The 15,353-nt window shown below is 34.3% G+C and overlaps 4 protein-coding genes across 4 annotated transcripts; 1 reads left to right on the top strand and 3 right to left on the bottom strand.

Annotated features, from left to right (window-relative positions):
* On the top strand, positions 1-2,279 carry LOC103955846 (anaphase-promoting complex subunit 11). Its single transcript, XM_048577309.1, is given in 5 exon segments — positions 1-115; positions 231-282; positions 1,099-1,217; positions 1,932-1,963; positions 1,965-2,279. Coding segments are annotated over 5 exon segments (402 nt in total). The 3' UTR covers positions 2,049-2,279.
* A 2,679-nt stretch (positions 2,280-4,958) lies between these two features.
* Positions 4,959-5,440, bottom strand: LOC103955845 (hydrophobic protein RCI2A-like). Its single transcript, XM_048577308.1, has 2 exons — positions 5,257-5,440; positions 4,959-5,042 (listed from the first exon to the last, which is right to left on the bottom strand). The coding sequence occupies exons 1-2, from the start codon at positions 5,344-5,346 to the stop codon at positions 4,959-4,961; spliced, it is 174 nt and encodes a 57-aa protein (XP_048433265.1). The 5' UTR covers positions 5,347-5,440.
* A 3,398-nt stretch (positions 5,441-8,838) lies between these two features.
* On the bottom strand, positions 8,839-10,313 carry LOC103955842 (hydrophobic protein RCI2A). Its single transcript, XM_009367743.3, has 3 exons — positions 10,173-10,313; positions 9,821-9,918; positions 8,839-9,051 (listed from the first exon to the last, which is right to left on the bottom strand). Exons 1-2 carry the CDS (start codon positions 10,251-10,253, stop codon positions 9,835-9,837), a joined length of 165 nt encoding a protein of 54 aa, XP_009366018.1. The 5' UTR covers positions 10,254-10,313; the 3' UTR covers positions 8,839-9,051; positions 9,821-9,834.
* Positions 10,314-11,918: 1,605 nt separating this feature from the next.
* On the bottom strand, positions 11,919-13,711 carry LOC103955844 (hydrophobic protein RCI2B). The gene is made up of 3 exons (XM_009367746.3): positions 13,542-13,711; positions 13,155-13,257; positions 11,919-12,119 (listed from the first exon to the last, which is right to left on the bottom strand). Exons 1-2 carry the CDS (start codon positions 13,620-13,622, stop codon positions 13,174-13,176), a joined length of 165 nt encoding a protein of 54 aa, XP_009366021.1. The 5' UTR covers positions 13,623-13,711; the 3' UTR covers positions 11,919-12,119; positions 13,155-13,173.
* Positions 13,712-15,353: the final 1,642 nt, after the last annotated feature.

Below are 15,353 nucleotides of genomic sequence, written 5' to 3'. Positions count from 1 at the left end.
ATGGGAACCGGAATCGGAATCAGAACAGAATCGGACTTTTGCAGTGATTTGCCACACTTTTCAGTCCCCAGAGGGTTCAGTTTGCGATCTCCCTTGAGTTTTGATCGAGGAGTTTGTATAGGGTAGGTAGATTTGGGGTTTTACAATCAGCTAATCGAAATATCGAATTTGAAATTACTGAATTTTGGGAAAATTGGGAATTTGTTCTATTTCATTGCGCTGAAATGTAGGGTTGTGGGGTTTTGCAGTTGCAGGAGGAGAAGATGAAAGTCAACATCTTGCGTATCCTTCTCGCTGTGTTTATGTTATTTTGTTCTTTCTTTCAAACTACACTAGTTTATATACCATTTGCAACTAGCTCATGTAATTTTCTATACTTTTATTCCAAGATATTAACTTTGTTGCATTTAATCATATGGTAGAATGAATTTTGGCTTGATTGTTTCGAATTCCTGTGATTTTGATTTTGTTCTTTCTTTCAAATTTACTAGTTTATACCATTTAGAAATAGCTTTTGTAATGCTCTTTTCTTTCCCGTCTCTGAACTGTTGCATCTAATCGTGGTGGAATGACTTTCAGCCTGACGGTATTGAATTTGTATGATTTGTCATCCTCTGGAACTATGAATATTTAATGAGCTGTAGAGTTGTACTACCTTAATTGTAGTCTAATGTTACGAATGGCAATCACAAGATCAGTATATATTATGTTAGTCATGAATCTCTTGCATATGTTCCCCCTGTTTATGATTCGGTGCGATTATCTTTTTAACAACGATCGTGATAATTTGACAATCCCATTTGCTCCGTGATCTTGTTTTAACTTGAAACATCTTTGATGGGAAATGGACGTATTATGCATTTTATCGTAACTGTTCTCTCTTGACCCTTCTCTCTTTGCGGATATCTGCTGGGGATTTTAAACAGAGTATGTCTTTTTTACCTCTTTTCGATCTCTTATGTTCATTAATCAATTGGAAATAATCAATTGCTGCATGTGTGAATGTGTCTAAATGTAAATTTGATGTGCCCTTTTTTCTGGGATATGTTTTATTTCATCTACTTTGGAGCTCTAACTCTTATCCCTTTGGACCTGCAGGTGGCATGCTGTCGCTTCATGGACATGGGATGCACAAGACGAAACATGTGGGATTTGTAGGATGGCATTTGATGGTTGTTGTCCCGATTGTAAACTCCCTGGGGATGATTGCCCGCTAAGTAAGTCGCTAACATTAGTGTCTTTATGCCTTGCACCATGTTTCATGTTTCACCAAATTCTTACATTTCTTCTATTATTAAGATCCAAGTCCACAAACTGAGTTTCATGTTGATCTGTAAACATGTGCTGGTCGAAAAGTGAAGCTCATGTTGCCTGTGTCCACATGGTTGTGCTTTTTTTTCACATTTTCCTGTCATGATTTATGTGGGTAGTTCTATTCTTCCATATATTATGGCATCAACTCGTAGCAATGCTTTGATGCAAAATATTATGGAATATACAGATCAATGATAATTTACAGACATCGACATTGGATATTCTTTATTTTTCTCTTATGAAATTTCCCAGATAATACATAACATCAGATCTGTGTCAACACCTTAGAACATCATTTACACATGGTTTCATTGGACATCATGTTACACATGGTTTGCAATGCACACAGCTAGCATGATGTGCTCCTAAGCTAACAGTCAACCCCTGTATATTTGGTTATAGCATCTAGCTGCCCAACCAAATTGTTTACAGTGCAGGCATTTCAGGTAGGAAACCCTTTATTATTTTTTGCGTGACCAACCAGATTGTGACATTTCACGTTTTGCATTAGTAGTGTGATTTGCAGTTTCTTTTAGTCTATGTTTTTTTTTCTTATTTCCCGCTAAATTATATGGTTTCTATTGATATAATCTGACGATAAAGTATTCTATTTGCAGTTTGGGGCGCATGCAACCATGCTTTCCATCTGCCATTGCATCTTAAAATGGGTAAATTCACAGACGTCTCAGGCGCATTGCCCCATGTGCCGCAGGGAGTGGCAATTCAAAGGATGAGAGAAAAAAATTGAAATCACTTTTAGGGAATTCTTGCTTACTCGCTCCCTCATCAAGTGCAGGTTTGCAAACGTTTGATTGTATACTGGTTGATGTAAATTATGACCACCTTATATCTGTTGTGTATTGGATGATGTGTGCTGAAGTAACTCCGTCTTGAGGCGTAACTTCTCAATCGTTCTTTGTATCCCTCCGTAAAAGTGAACATGAATCAGTAGAGCTTTTTACTCACCCTTATTTGGTGTTTTTGTTTTATAAATTTGTGCATCAATTGAGATTCAGGAAGCAGAGACAGCGCAAAAATATTTACCTTTTTTGTCAGCGGTTTTCAGGATCGCCGCTAAAACACTGCACCGAGGAGTTTTACCGATGTTGGCGGCGAATAGAACCGCTGACAAAGACGTTCTCCCTTCAAATTGGTCATCCATTGTTTTTGCTGCTCTTAATCTTCTTACCTTGATTTTAATACACTAGATAATTTTTTATTAATGTCAATTTGGAATTGGATTATCACAAAGGGTACTGTTAATTGGGAAATATTTTCTAACTTACTTGGTAAGCAAACGCCTAGATTAGACACCACCTGTGTTACTTCCCTACCCTTTCTTTTCGTTTTGTTTTGTTTCACATCAGGGCAGGGAAACATAATATTTGACCAAGGATTAAAAACACAACTAAGAAAGTGACCCTTAAAATAACTTTTTGTATTTCGTTACTTGATTTGATTATGCGATGAGAAAGATAGACAGAAAAAAATATACAATTGGTTATAAATTAAAATCTCTCGGGACTTGTACCCAAGGTTCTAAAAAATACTAGATGCTAGTCGGGCGGCGGATTGACGCCTAGCACTTAGGCGGCTGGGCGGGGTCTAGATGGACGCCTAAGCGGCATAGGCGGATTTAGGTAAATTTCTTATATATTTTGTAAACAAGTGCATATTAACACTTACAAAAAACACATTAAGTATATATGTCATATAACCATAGTGATGAGTATTGTAAGATGACATATTTACAAGAAGTTCACAATTTTAAACCACTTAGACTTAAATAGGATTTTTTATTTTATTTTTTCAGTTTCATTAAAAAAAAAACCACCTAGCACCGCCTAGCCCGCCTAGAGCCCATCTGATTTTTCCTACCGATTTGCAAGAAAACGTCTCGACTCACCACCGTCCAATGCTTAGACCGTTTTTTAGAACATTGCTTGTACCTAAGTTAGTTAAAAAAGAAAGGACGTTTACTTCTTGAGCTTTGAGGTAACGTCGTCCTGTTTGATTCTCCTCTGCTACTATCGCTTGTACGATAAGAAAGCACATGGACTGGAGCCCCAACATTGTCGTTTTGCAATTGATTGGATGGTAGGTAGCTTCCTCCATTGTTTTTATTACAAATTTGCAATGTACAGGCGATCATCACGTATCGCTTTTGAACAGAAAAAGTAGATGAACAACTTTTCTTTTTCGGGTTAAAAGTTAACATCCACTCTGCTCCACTTGAACACAACCTCTACAAAGCCCTACATGTTTTTGTGTATATATTATTTATAAATTATACTCCGCATGGATATGATGGGGGAGCGGTTCTTTTCCTTTGCTTATTGATAACGCTACAAATAATAATATATGTTCTTTTCCTTTGCTTATTGATAACGCTGCAAACAATAATATATGAAGCATTGAAACTGGTGATATTGCATACGTGAATTATGTTAATTAGGGAGAGCATTATGCACACCCTTTAAAACTAAAGTTTGGATATCGCTCTCGTAAATTAATGAAGTTTAGAATATATTTTATTCAAAACACCAACGGATAACTTGTAACCCAATTGGGAGTAATGAGAACACAAATCACATTGAAAAATAAATGATTAATGTTTTAAGAGACATTACTCAGTAATCACAATACTACCATCCATATCCACCTTTACAACAGAGAGATTTGAAGGAAGGAGGATAAAAATAAAAATGAGAAAAGAAAAACAAATAAATTGAACAATCACACCGAGACACACTACATGATACTATCAACCATCCACTTGGCTACACCAGATAATCAGACGGCTGAAAACAATCCCATACTGCAGAAACAAAATGACATATGTGCCCTTCACATCTCTACTACCTGTCCAGCAACGGAAACAAAGAAAACAGAAATACGTGAGAAACTATTTGGGTAGAGCATGACTTCAAGATCGGATTTTGAAGATTCGTAAATCGTGTCTGTTCATGATACATCGTGCGATTAATTTTTTATCAAGTACCGTTTATGTTTATTTTTAAATAAATATATTTAAAATAATTTTTGACCGCACACATAATTCACAGATTCTCGAAATCTCCACAAAAAGGATCCAGATTTAGAATAATTTAGTAAGGAAAGATTATATTCACATACCTCAAATTACTTCTGCCACACCATTTTAATTTTTTAATATTTTTTAAACATCAATAACACTTAATAGAAAAATATTAAAAAATTAAACAGATGTGTGGGAGAAGAAAAATTAAAATGATGTGAGATGAGTAATTTGAGATGTGTAATTATAATCTTCCTTTGGTAAGTGCATGCCACGTCATGACTCACGAGGACCCATACCTACCCTTGGTCCATCAATGAAAGATACGTTTGCTTAATCATGTAATTTAAACTTCAACCCTCATTTTTAATTTAACAAAAATAAAAGAAATTTTGTTTTATTGGAATTCAAACACTTGAATAAAATGTCAGGGATTATAACGCTCCTCCTCAAACATTTTTCATGTGAGTGTAGAAAAAAATAGTAAAATGTTTGTCTCAAGAGTGCAGATGATTAATTAAAAGTACAAAAAAAATTCAATAAAATTTTCTTCGTCCCGTCGAAGTTTAAAAATAAAAAGGGGTGTTTACAGAAATTAATTGAGGTATTACTTGGTGATGGCATAGACGGCGTAGATAATCCCAGGGATGTAACCAAAGATGGTCAGCAACAAACAGATCCAGAATTCCACCTGAAAAAACATCAAATCCACCATATATTAGACCCATGAAAACACATACATCACAATTATATTATATTTACAGATTAATTAGAGAAAATAACACTGTCTGGACCATCACGTCCGTAAAATTCTACTGGTCTAACGATTCAAACGGTGGTACCATGTGCGTTCGTGTGACGTATAATCTCTATAAACTAAACGACTCGGAAGAAAGAGTACTAACATGGCAGCCAAACTTGAGGAAGACACCAAGAGGAGGCAAGAGGATGGCGATGAGGATGTCAACGAAGTTTAGGGTTCCTTCGCTCGGCATACTTGCTGAGAATTTTTTTGCCGGAAAGCTGAGAGAGTTTTAGAAGAAGAGGAAGTAGGGCAACTGGTGGATATGTGCGTGGTGGTGTCACAGAAACGGTGAGTGGTTTATATATACAGCTCCTCCGCGTGCTGATGGGACACGTGGAGAGGGTATGCATTCGGTGGAGACAGAGCAATACAATGTACTGCGCGGTTCCTTAGCCCCGTGAAATCTGTGGATGATAAATTTTTTCGTACGTTGAGAACACGTTATAGGACATTAAATGTTATAATATACGCGGTTGAAATTTTTGTAAGTGTTTAACTACTATGTTATACAACTTGATTCATCGGACCGTGTGTCCGCTACTGAATGTCTCTTTTTGTGGAGGACGAGTAAATCTTACTTTTGGGTTGGGGCCTTTGGGTTTGGGTGTTCTATCAGAATCATACACCGTGGTATGGCATGCTGCAGAATCCGAATCCGTATCCGAATAAAGAAGCAAGAATCATACGGCTAAGTTTTGATGTAGAAATTCAGATTCATGAAACGGGTGAACATGGCTCGTGCGGTTCTCACATCAGTCCCATGTGCTTCTTGTATATACAAAGTTTGATAACCCATATTGCGTTCCTTTTTTTCGGTCGAACTTATTGTGTTTCAAGTTTCAATAGTTTTGGATTAATCAAATTTTGTTCATTAAATAATGTATTTGTTCAACAAAAAAAAAATGCTGCATTTATTGACATGTTACTGGCAAATACACTTATAAGCATATAAATATTTATATTTTTTTTCTCCATTGCACATGACCCACATGTCACTGATACTACTACCAAAAATTGTCGTTGGCCACGGGTAATTGTGGTTGACATTTTTTTTCTGGTCGTAAAAATATTCCAAGTCACTGTTCAACAATGACTTATAAAAAACAATATGTGCAACTTTTTCATCTTTAGTTATATTTTGTTGTGTGAGTTTATTGTTTTTCTTCATGTATACATAATATAATTAGAAAGCTTATGAGAAAATTCATTACTTAACATGTTTTTTTTGAAGTTCACTGTTGGACAGTGACATTGAGACAGAAAAATTTGATCAACCGAACCCTGGAAAATTTGATCAACCGGTCATAAGAAAAAGTTGGCCAGTCAAAAAACGTTGTAGGATTGAGTGTCAATCATGTAATTATTTTGAATTATAGTAGTATTTATATAATTATTTTGGTTGATTTTTTCATTGGTATCTAAATTTAAACTATTCGATAGGGGATGACCAATTAGGAATTGTTGCATAATTCTAATTTGTTTCTAGTCTAATTTAATTTGTTGCACGAGCACTCCAATAAATCGAATTTAATTATTTGCGTGATGCTAATTATTTTCTCAGACTTTTATAAGACATGTTTTATAACAAAATAACGTGATCGGATACCTCTGCACCATTTTTTTTCTTTTCCTTACATAATGATCCTTTCTTTCGTTTCTTTTTTCATTACAACACATTTTTTCACTTTGGTTAGGGGGTCTGTGAAATGTTGCAATGTTTGCCACCGACGACCATTGGGATGAAATCGAGTATCGACCAGCCTCCAGGCTGTCAGGAAAATCTAACGGCTCGTAGGTTGCCGCGGCATGCCGGAACTACGGCCGTGATGGAGGCTTCAAGTATGCAGCGACCAATGAGGTATTGGAAATTTTGGATAGAAATTTAATTGTCCCACATTAGTCACTACCAAAAGATTTTCTCACTTTATAAAGCTTTGTCTTTTATAAAAAGTGATTGAAGTGATGGATCTTGAAGAATAAAATTTAGCTCACCCTTGGACTCTGGCTCTTTAGTAATTAAATTCTTTAATTTCGAATATAATTAATTTTTTATTTTTTATTATTTTTAATCAACAGACTCATATTTTCAGATGAAGTCTAAAGAGTGATGAAAGAACGCAGAGAGCAAAGCGCCCCTCTGGAGAAGATGTCTCCCTAACTGACACATCCCTTTCTCATACCTGTTACGAATAGGCATACACCTACTATATATACATCCATCTGCATGGCATTTAGCATACAGAAAATTAACATTCTTCTTCTACAATCACAAATATCATTTCTGAGAGAACCACACAAAAATTCGACAGAAGTTAAGTTTTCCAGTGCTAGAATTCTGACTTGATCGTTGAATCCTGGTGAAGCAGACGTTCATAGAACTACAAGCACTAAGTAGAACGAAATTTCTGTTTCAATGACATTACAGTACACAAGCTTCGATCTTCAATATTTCTATTTAATATTATTTCTTTGTTTATACATTGTATTATTTATTTTTATTATAAATTGTTGACATTTCTCCAACATAGGGTCTTATCTGAATCGCCTACACTATGCACGTGATCTCATCTGCATTTTATAACCTAAAGTCCAATCTATAATCTTCGTGAAGAAGACTAGACCTTCTTCTTCTCACATGGGACACGTGGGAGCTTATTAGTGGAGTAATGGGTTTGAAGTAGCAGCCTGGCTCAGTTTGAAAACAAAAACGGACCGACGTTGATTAGACCAGTTGATTAAGACAGGTTGATGCTTGTGTGCTTAAGCATGAAGTTAGATCTCTTTTCTTATTAAAAAAAATAATAAAAAAAAAAAACAGAAAATACTATTGTCACATCTGATTAGTTATCTAATTGTTTTTTAATTAAAGGAAAGCATCACAAAGAAAAAGAGTAGGGTTGCCCCTTGGGACATTGAGAAGATCTTACTAGATTGTTTATACCTCAATTGGACAATATTATTCTTCATTTTTGTGATTCATTGGACAATATTATTCTTCATTTTTTGTGATTAGTTGGACAGTATTCCTATGAAACTTGGGAATTAACAATATGGACAGTATTCAAGAGTGTTTACAATTAGAATGAGGTATTAAGTACCAAAATCAAGATGCAAAATATCTCAATAAATTTTTGAAAATGGTGGTTGATTAAGGGTTGAGATGTTTACACTCTTCATCTCTCTTTTAACACTCTTCCCTTTGTTTTTATTATTTGATTTTTCTTTAATTTATTCGATAGAGGAATTGCGAAAAGTAAAAAAATAAAGTCATTTTCCGTGACTAAAAGCTGAAGCCAAATAATGGTGTTTCCTAAGCGGTAGGAAGAATGTGATCAGTCCTCTTAAAGTAAACCTTTTGAGGTCTTAGTTTACAAGCCTTGGATTTGTAATGCTTATGGTTTACAACAAAATTGATGATGCTTGCAAAAAAATTTATGCTCAAGGAAAGGGACCAATCAATGTGTTCGCATCCATAATTTACTTTTTTGAGGGTCGAGAAGAATTATAAAGGTTTTTCAATCCCTTCTTAACTATCATGTGTAATTTACATACGTTAAAAAATTCATAACGTGTCATGTAGAATACAGATTTAGAATTCATCCTCAATCACTAGCTCATCTCGAGGTGGTCGATGATGCTTGCAATTTACCTTGAACAAATGCGTTTGACTAAGGGCTGGGAATTGTCAAATCTAAGTCTTTTATTCAAATCAAAATGAAAGTAAAAAAAAAAAGGAAAAAACAAAGATCAATTGCTCTAAATACACGCTACATGAATGAGATCAACCATCCATTTGGCTACACCAGATTAAGATCAATCCATCAAACGGTTGAAAACAAACCCTTGATACATAAACAAAAAGACATAGCCTCCCTTCACACACATCCTTTACCACCTGTCGAATAAAAAACATTAAAAGGATCAGAATGTGATATGAGTCACTGATCCTTCTTTGTTAAAGCATATATACCACATAAGTATTGGTGGATGGCAATATATAAATTAGTGCAGGTCATTCAAGTTGACCCAAATCATTTTCTCTGTCGAACTAAATCATATGGGGTTGATAAAACCCAAAAAAGGCATATTTGCTTAAAGAGGACGTTTTATTCCTTTAAAAAATATTAGAGATAATTTGAGCAATGATCTTTTAAGTTTTAGTTTAATTGGTACTTTGATCTCTAAATTAAAATTCGTAGAGTTCAAATCTGAATTTGTAATAATGTAGAGCAATGGTCATACTGGCTAAATCTATTAGAATCTCCACACATTTTTTGCATCTTTAAACCCTTTATTTTGAATAGAAGCATTAACAGAGTTAGAAAAAATAAAAAAAACCATTACTCCACGTTATAAGAAGTTCAGGAATCAAAACTTGCGGATTTTTACTTCAAGAACAAAATCTCTAATTGAGCAAAGTTCAAGGATCACAAAATCTCTAATTGAACAAAATCTCAATTTTCTCAAAAAATTAAGATATTCGATCTCATGAAATATCCAAACCAAAACAAGCCCAATAAAAAAATTATCTAAGTCCCCATTTTAAAGCACTTTATCCTCTTTCTACGTATTCCTTCGATCATCAATGAATAATTGAATATCACACTACAACTAAAAATAAATAAAAACAAGAAATATTGATTGATAGAGAAGTTGGTGCTTACACAAATTGAAAGGATCACTTGGTGATGGCATAGATGGCATATATAATACCAGGGAGGTAACCAAACAGAGTCAGCACCAAACAGATCCAAAATTCCGACTGCAAATCATCAAAATCCACCACATATAAACATCAAAATTTCTCATAAAAATAACTGCATAAAAATTCTGTTTCAAAACACACATAGACACAGACCATACACAAATTAGGGCAACGATGAACGTTAAATCTATGAATTCCACTACTATGATGATTCAAGCAGTGTTAATATGTAAGACGTTTGTATGATGGACTCTCCACCATCATGACAGACAACATCTATAAAATAACAGACGCGAAAGAGAAAAACTTACATGACAGCCAAACCTGAGGAAGACCCCAAGAGGTGGCAAGAGGATGGCGATGATGATGTCGACGCAGGTTGCTGTACCCATACTTATCAAGTTTGATCAGAGAAAGAAAACAACAAAGGGTAGAGAGTTTGACAGAAACTGCTAAGGGTAGGGGGTGGTTTTATAGGGCTGCAAATTCTGCTGCTGAAGGAGCCACGTGGAGGCTAACCACTGGGTACACGTACGCAATTTTATTAGAAAAAAGATAAATGTTATTTATGTCATGTTTTTATACTAAACACACCTTAGGTGACATCTGACGTGGATAGCCGCATTATTTGAAAAATTTGCAAAACCCAAGAAAATGAAAGAGAAAGACTTCTCGTATACCACAATCATTATTTAATTAATTAGTTTATCTTAATTATTAGTTTATTAAATAATGAACTAAATTTAAAAATATAATTAATTCAAATGATGTGGCTGTTGATATCAAATATCACCTAAGATGATATAAACATTAAGATGATATAAACATGGTGCTTCTGATGCCTTGTGTAATTTGAGCGTGCCGACATGTTTTTTGAACTTTGTTCTTGATAAGGACCCTCCACGATGCATAGTAAAGTATCTTTTTGAGAGGTTCCTTCGATCTAAAGATAGATAGTTCTGACTTGGAGAAATGCAATGGAAAACTATTGAAAGTGGGATTTTTTTTTTTAATTTTCTATCATCTCTTTGTTTAATGTTAATTTTCATGTTAACAATAAAAATATTGTGTTAAAAAAACATGAAGTATCACAAAGTAAAAATTCCATTTTTAAAAGAGCCTCTTAAGCATTTATATTCATAATTATGCAGTTCTCTTTTCCTCTTATTATTCAGGTTGTCAATCTCTATGTATTTATACCGTTAAAAGAACTGAATTTTAGTTCTAAAATACCTTTGCAACAGCAAGATTGATCCGAATAATTATGTTATTGCAAAATTTCTTAATTTTCTAATTAAGGAATTCTTTGGATTTTCACATTCGAATTACGGATGCGTTTATAGTTTGGAAAAGTATGGTATTTTATAGAAGGATAAAATGAGAAACCAATGACAAGCTCTGCTATGGTACTGTAACTATTGTTTGATATTTTGCAACTTTTTGGACAACAATACCCCTTATTTTTTTCATTAATTTCATTATCTACCCTCTCTCCCGCAGCCTTCCTCTCTTCTATCCTCCCTCACTCTTGTAGCCTCATCCTCCTCCACCACAAACCCAGCAACCCAGGCTAACCCAATCCCAGTAAAGTAAACCCATCTGAACCCAACCCTACCTTCCTCCCTGCTAGTCCCATGACGAGACCGTCGCCCTCCGTCGAGAAAACCTCAAGACCACCTACTCGCAGGACGTGGTCGACATCGTCACTCGAGAGATGGGATGGCGAGGATTAGGCGAAAGATGTGAAAGATGACGTTACTAGTACAAAAAATAGTTTGCGTGATGCATGTACCTTCGTCGCACAAAGTCAAAAAATGTTGCCTGAAAATTAGCCCAATGACATCTTCGTCGCACACAAACCGTTGCGCAAAATCCATGAAAACAGGGTTTGCGCGACGAAGGAATAACATGCGTCGCACAAAAGGACTTATAGCGACAACAGGAACTGCATCGTGCGCAGTTTCTTTTTTTTTTTTTTCATTAAATATATTTTCTATATATATTTTTTTTTGGCAAAATTTTATTTTTATTTAAATGCGTTGAGTAAGCGCTGGGAATAGTCAAATCTGAGTCTTTTATTCAAATCAAAATGAAAGGAAAAAACAATGAACATTTGCAGTAAATACGCGCTACACGAATGATATCAACCATCCATTTGGCTACACAAGATTAAGACCAATCCATCAAACGGTTGAAAACAAACCCTTGATACATAAACAAAAAGACATAGCTGCCCTTCACACACATCCTTTACCTACCTGTCCAATAAAAAACATTAAAAGGATCAGAATGTAATATGAGTCATGATCCTTCTTTGTTAAAGCATACATACCACATAATTATTGGTGGATGGCAGTATCTATACTATGAAGAGAAACCTTCTTGTCATCTTTTATCTATTAAGAGAATTCTCTTTGTCAACTTTTTTTCTTTTTTTCCTATTTTGTCCTTACTTTTGATACATACTATTGACAAAAGGAGGAAATAGTAATTTTATACCTTTTGACAAAATGACAATCATATCCCTATTTTTCCTATTTTACCCTTTTTTTTTTTTTTGAGAAAATGACAATCATATACTTATTTTTCTAATTTTACCCTCACTTTTGATACACAATATTTATATAAAGAAGACAAAACAGTAATTATGTAATATTAAAAAAGATATTTATATAAGAAGAACAAAAAATATTTTTCACACACACAAAATGTATGATCTCTGCTAGTGTAAACTAATGCAGGTTATTTTCAAGTAGACCCAAATCATTTTCTCTGTCGAACTAAATCATAGTAGGGTTGATACGCCAAAGAAAGGCATATTTGCTTAATGAGGAAGTTTTATTCCTTTTAAAAATATTTAGAGATAATTAGAGCAATAGTCTTTTAATTTTAGCTTAATTAGAGCTTTAGGTCCCTAAACTAAAAATTTGTGAGTGTTAAAATTTGAATTTGTAATAATGTGGAGCAATGGTCATATTGGCTAAATCCATTAAAACCTCAACATAATTTTTGCGTATTTAAATCCTTTATTTTGGATAGAAGTTCTAACATAGTTAGAGAAAAAGACCATTGCTTTACATTATAAGAAGTTCAGGGACCAAAACTTGCGCATTTTTACTTCAGGGACTAAAGCTCTAATTGAGCCAAAGTTTAAGGACCACTGCTCCAATTTAAGCACTTATCCTGTTTTACGTATTCCTTCGATCATCAATGAATATCATACTTTAACTATAAAAGAAATAAAAAAAAAATTAAAACAAGAAATATTGATTGATAGAGAAGTTGGTGCTTACATTACACAAATTGAAAGGATCACTTGGTGATGATATAGAGAGCATATAGAATACCAGGGATGTAACCAAACAGAGTCAGCACCAAACAGATCCAAAACTCCGACTGCAAGTCATCAAAACCACCACATATAAACATCAAAATTCCTCATAAAAATAACTTCATGAAAATACTGTTTCAAGACACATAAACACAGACCATACAGAAATTAGGGCAACGATGAACGTTACATCTATGAATTCCACTACTATGATGATTCAAGCAATGTTAGTATGTGAGACGTGTTTGTATGATGGACTATCCACGGTCAATCAATTTTAGTACGTAATACGTGTTTGTATGACATACAACATCTATAAAATAACGGACGCGAAAAAAAATAAACTTACATGACAGCCAAACCTGAGGAAGACACCAAGAGGTGGCAAGAGTATGGCGAGGATGATGTCGATGCAGGTTGCTGTACCCATACCTATCAAGTTTGATCAGAGAAAGAAAACTACAAAGGATAGAGAGTGGTTTATACAAGAAGTGTCCGACTGCTTTGACAGAAACTGCAAAGGGTAGAGGGCGGTTATATAGAGCTGCAGCTTCTACTGCTGATGGAGCCACGTGGAGGCTAACCATTGGGTACACATGAGATAAACAATTTTATTATTTTAGTTTCCAAATAAAGAAAAATGGATTATGCATTTCCATAAATGTGTAATCGTGACACGTGTTAGTTTCCAATGTGCTTCTGATGCATCGTGGAATTTGAGCGTGCCGACATGTTTTTTAACTTTGTTCTTGATAAGGACCCTCCACGATGCATGGTAAAATATCTAAAGTTTTGAGAGGTTCGTTCGATGTAAACATAGATATTTCTGGCTTACAGAAATGCTAAGGACAAAGAAAGGGTTATCATCTCACAGTTTAATATTATTTTTTATGTCAACATTATAAAAAATTATGTAAAAAATATAAGATGATACAAAATTTACGAGAGTCTCACTTTAAAGAAAGCCTTCTAAATCCTAAGTGTTTCTTTTCATAATTATGCAGTTCCCTTTTCCTCCTATTATCCAGGCTGTCAATCTCTACGTATTTATACCGTGAAAAGAATTGAATTTTAGTTCTAAAATACATTTGCAACAGCAAGATTGATCTGAATAATTATAAATTATTGCAAAGTTTCTTAATTTTACAATTAAGGAATTCTTTGAATTGTCACATTTGTATGGCAATTTCGTATTTGAATTTTCACATTCGAATTACGGATGCTTTTATAGTTTTAAAAAGTATAGTATTTTATTCCTAATCTCTAATCTCTAATATTAGAAAGTCAGAAATGAGTTTTGGTGTCTCAAGTCTTCACCAAAAAAAACTAGACTCTCTAATAATAAGTCAATTTTGGTATTATTCACTTTACCTTTTATTTTGTCCTTAGCGTTAAAACTCAAAGTTTTCAAACTCTTTTCATTAGTTTTTCTAAAAAAAATGGACATAAAAGTCCCTAAAACAAAAAAAAATTCAAACCTTACTGAAAATAATAGAACAAAATTTGCAGGAATAATTTTGTCATAAAAAATAGATACAAAAACACTAAAGCAAAAAAAAAATTATTGGAAAAGAGATCAAATAATTTCAAAATAAATAATAGAGACGTGCACATTCTCATCCCACTTTATGCCCACATAGATTTTACAAAATTGATCAACGTCAACTGCAAAAGTGGTTTGCTAAATCAATGGGCTTTTATAAGAACCAACCTCACGTCCATATACCCACCTCTCTCCGTGTGAATCGCAGGTTATAATTTTTGTGGGTTAATTTTTGTGTTTGTAGGGTTTTGTTGATAAGCCAGTGACTTTACCAGATGAAAATGGTTAATTTGATGGTGTGGCATTGCACGATTCATGGCGTAAGCGCTCTGACCTATGGGGCACTATTAATTTAACTGTTTTTATGTATTTTTTTTAATTTTTTTTTTGGTAATATTTTCACTCAGAACTAAATTAAGGGTAAATAACTATGATGATATCAAGGGAAACTATAACCTGGTATCTGTAATTCCATTATGCATTGGAGCAGGAGATAATCGCAAAATGTCTCTGAAAGCTACCGACTGCGGAATCCGAGACTTGGCGGTTTCCAGTGAAATTGGGGGTGTTTGATTTGTAGAGATGAAGGTTTGGAGGGTGGATATTAGTGTTGATTTA

The sequence above is a fragment of a genome, unplaced genomic scaffold, assembly GCF_019419815.1.
Source record: "Pyrus x bretschneideri cultivar Hongxiangsu unplaced genomic scaffold, Pyrus_bretschneideri_v1 Contig11, whole genome shotgun sequence".
NCBI classification, from domain to species: Eukaryota; Viridiplantae; Streptophyta; class Magnoliopsida; order Rosales; family Rosaceae; genus Pyrus; species Pyrus x bretschneideri.
The sequence above is the reverse complement of the archived record's forward strand: the minus strand, read 5'-3'. Positions and strand labels throughout refer to the sequence as shown.

Coding starts and splice junctions, on each gene's coding strand:
- LOC103955845 (XM_048577308.1), bottom strand. CDS start 5,346: ATGCCGAGCGAAGGAACCCTAAACTTCGTTGACATCCTCATCGCCATC. Junction 5,043..5,256: donor TCCTCAAGTTTGGCTGCCAT/GTTAGTACTCTT, acceptor ATGTTTTTTCAG/GTGGAATTCTGGATCTGTTT.
- LOC103955842 (XM_009367743.3), bottom strand. CDS start 10,253: ATGGGTACAGCAACCTGCGTCGACATCATCATCGCCATCCTCTTGCCA. Junction 9,919..10,172: donor TCCTCAGGTTTGGCTGTCAT/GTAAGTTTTTCT, acceptor GATGATTTGCAG/TCGGAATTTTGGATCTGTTT.
- LOC103955844 (XM_009367746.3), bottom strand. CDS start 13,622: ATGGGTACAGCAACCTGCATCGACATCATCCTCGCCATACTCTTGCCA. Junction 13,258..13,541: donor TCCTCAGGTTTGGCTGTCAT/GTAAGTTTATTT, acceptor GATGACTTGCAG/TCGGAGTTTTGGATCTGTTT.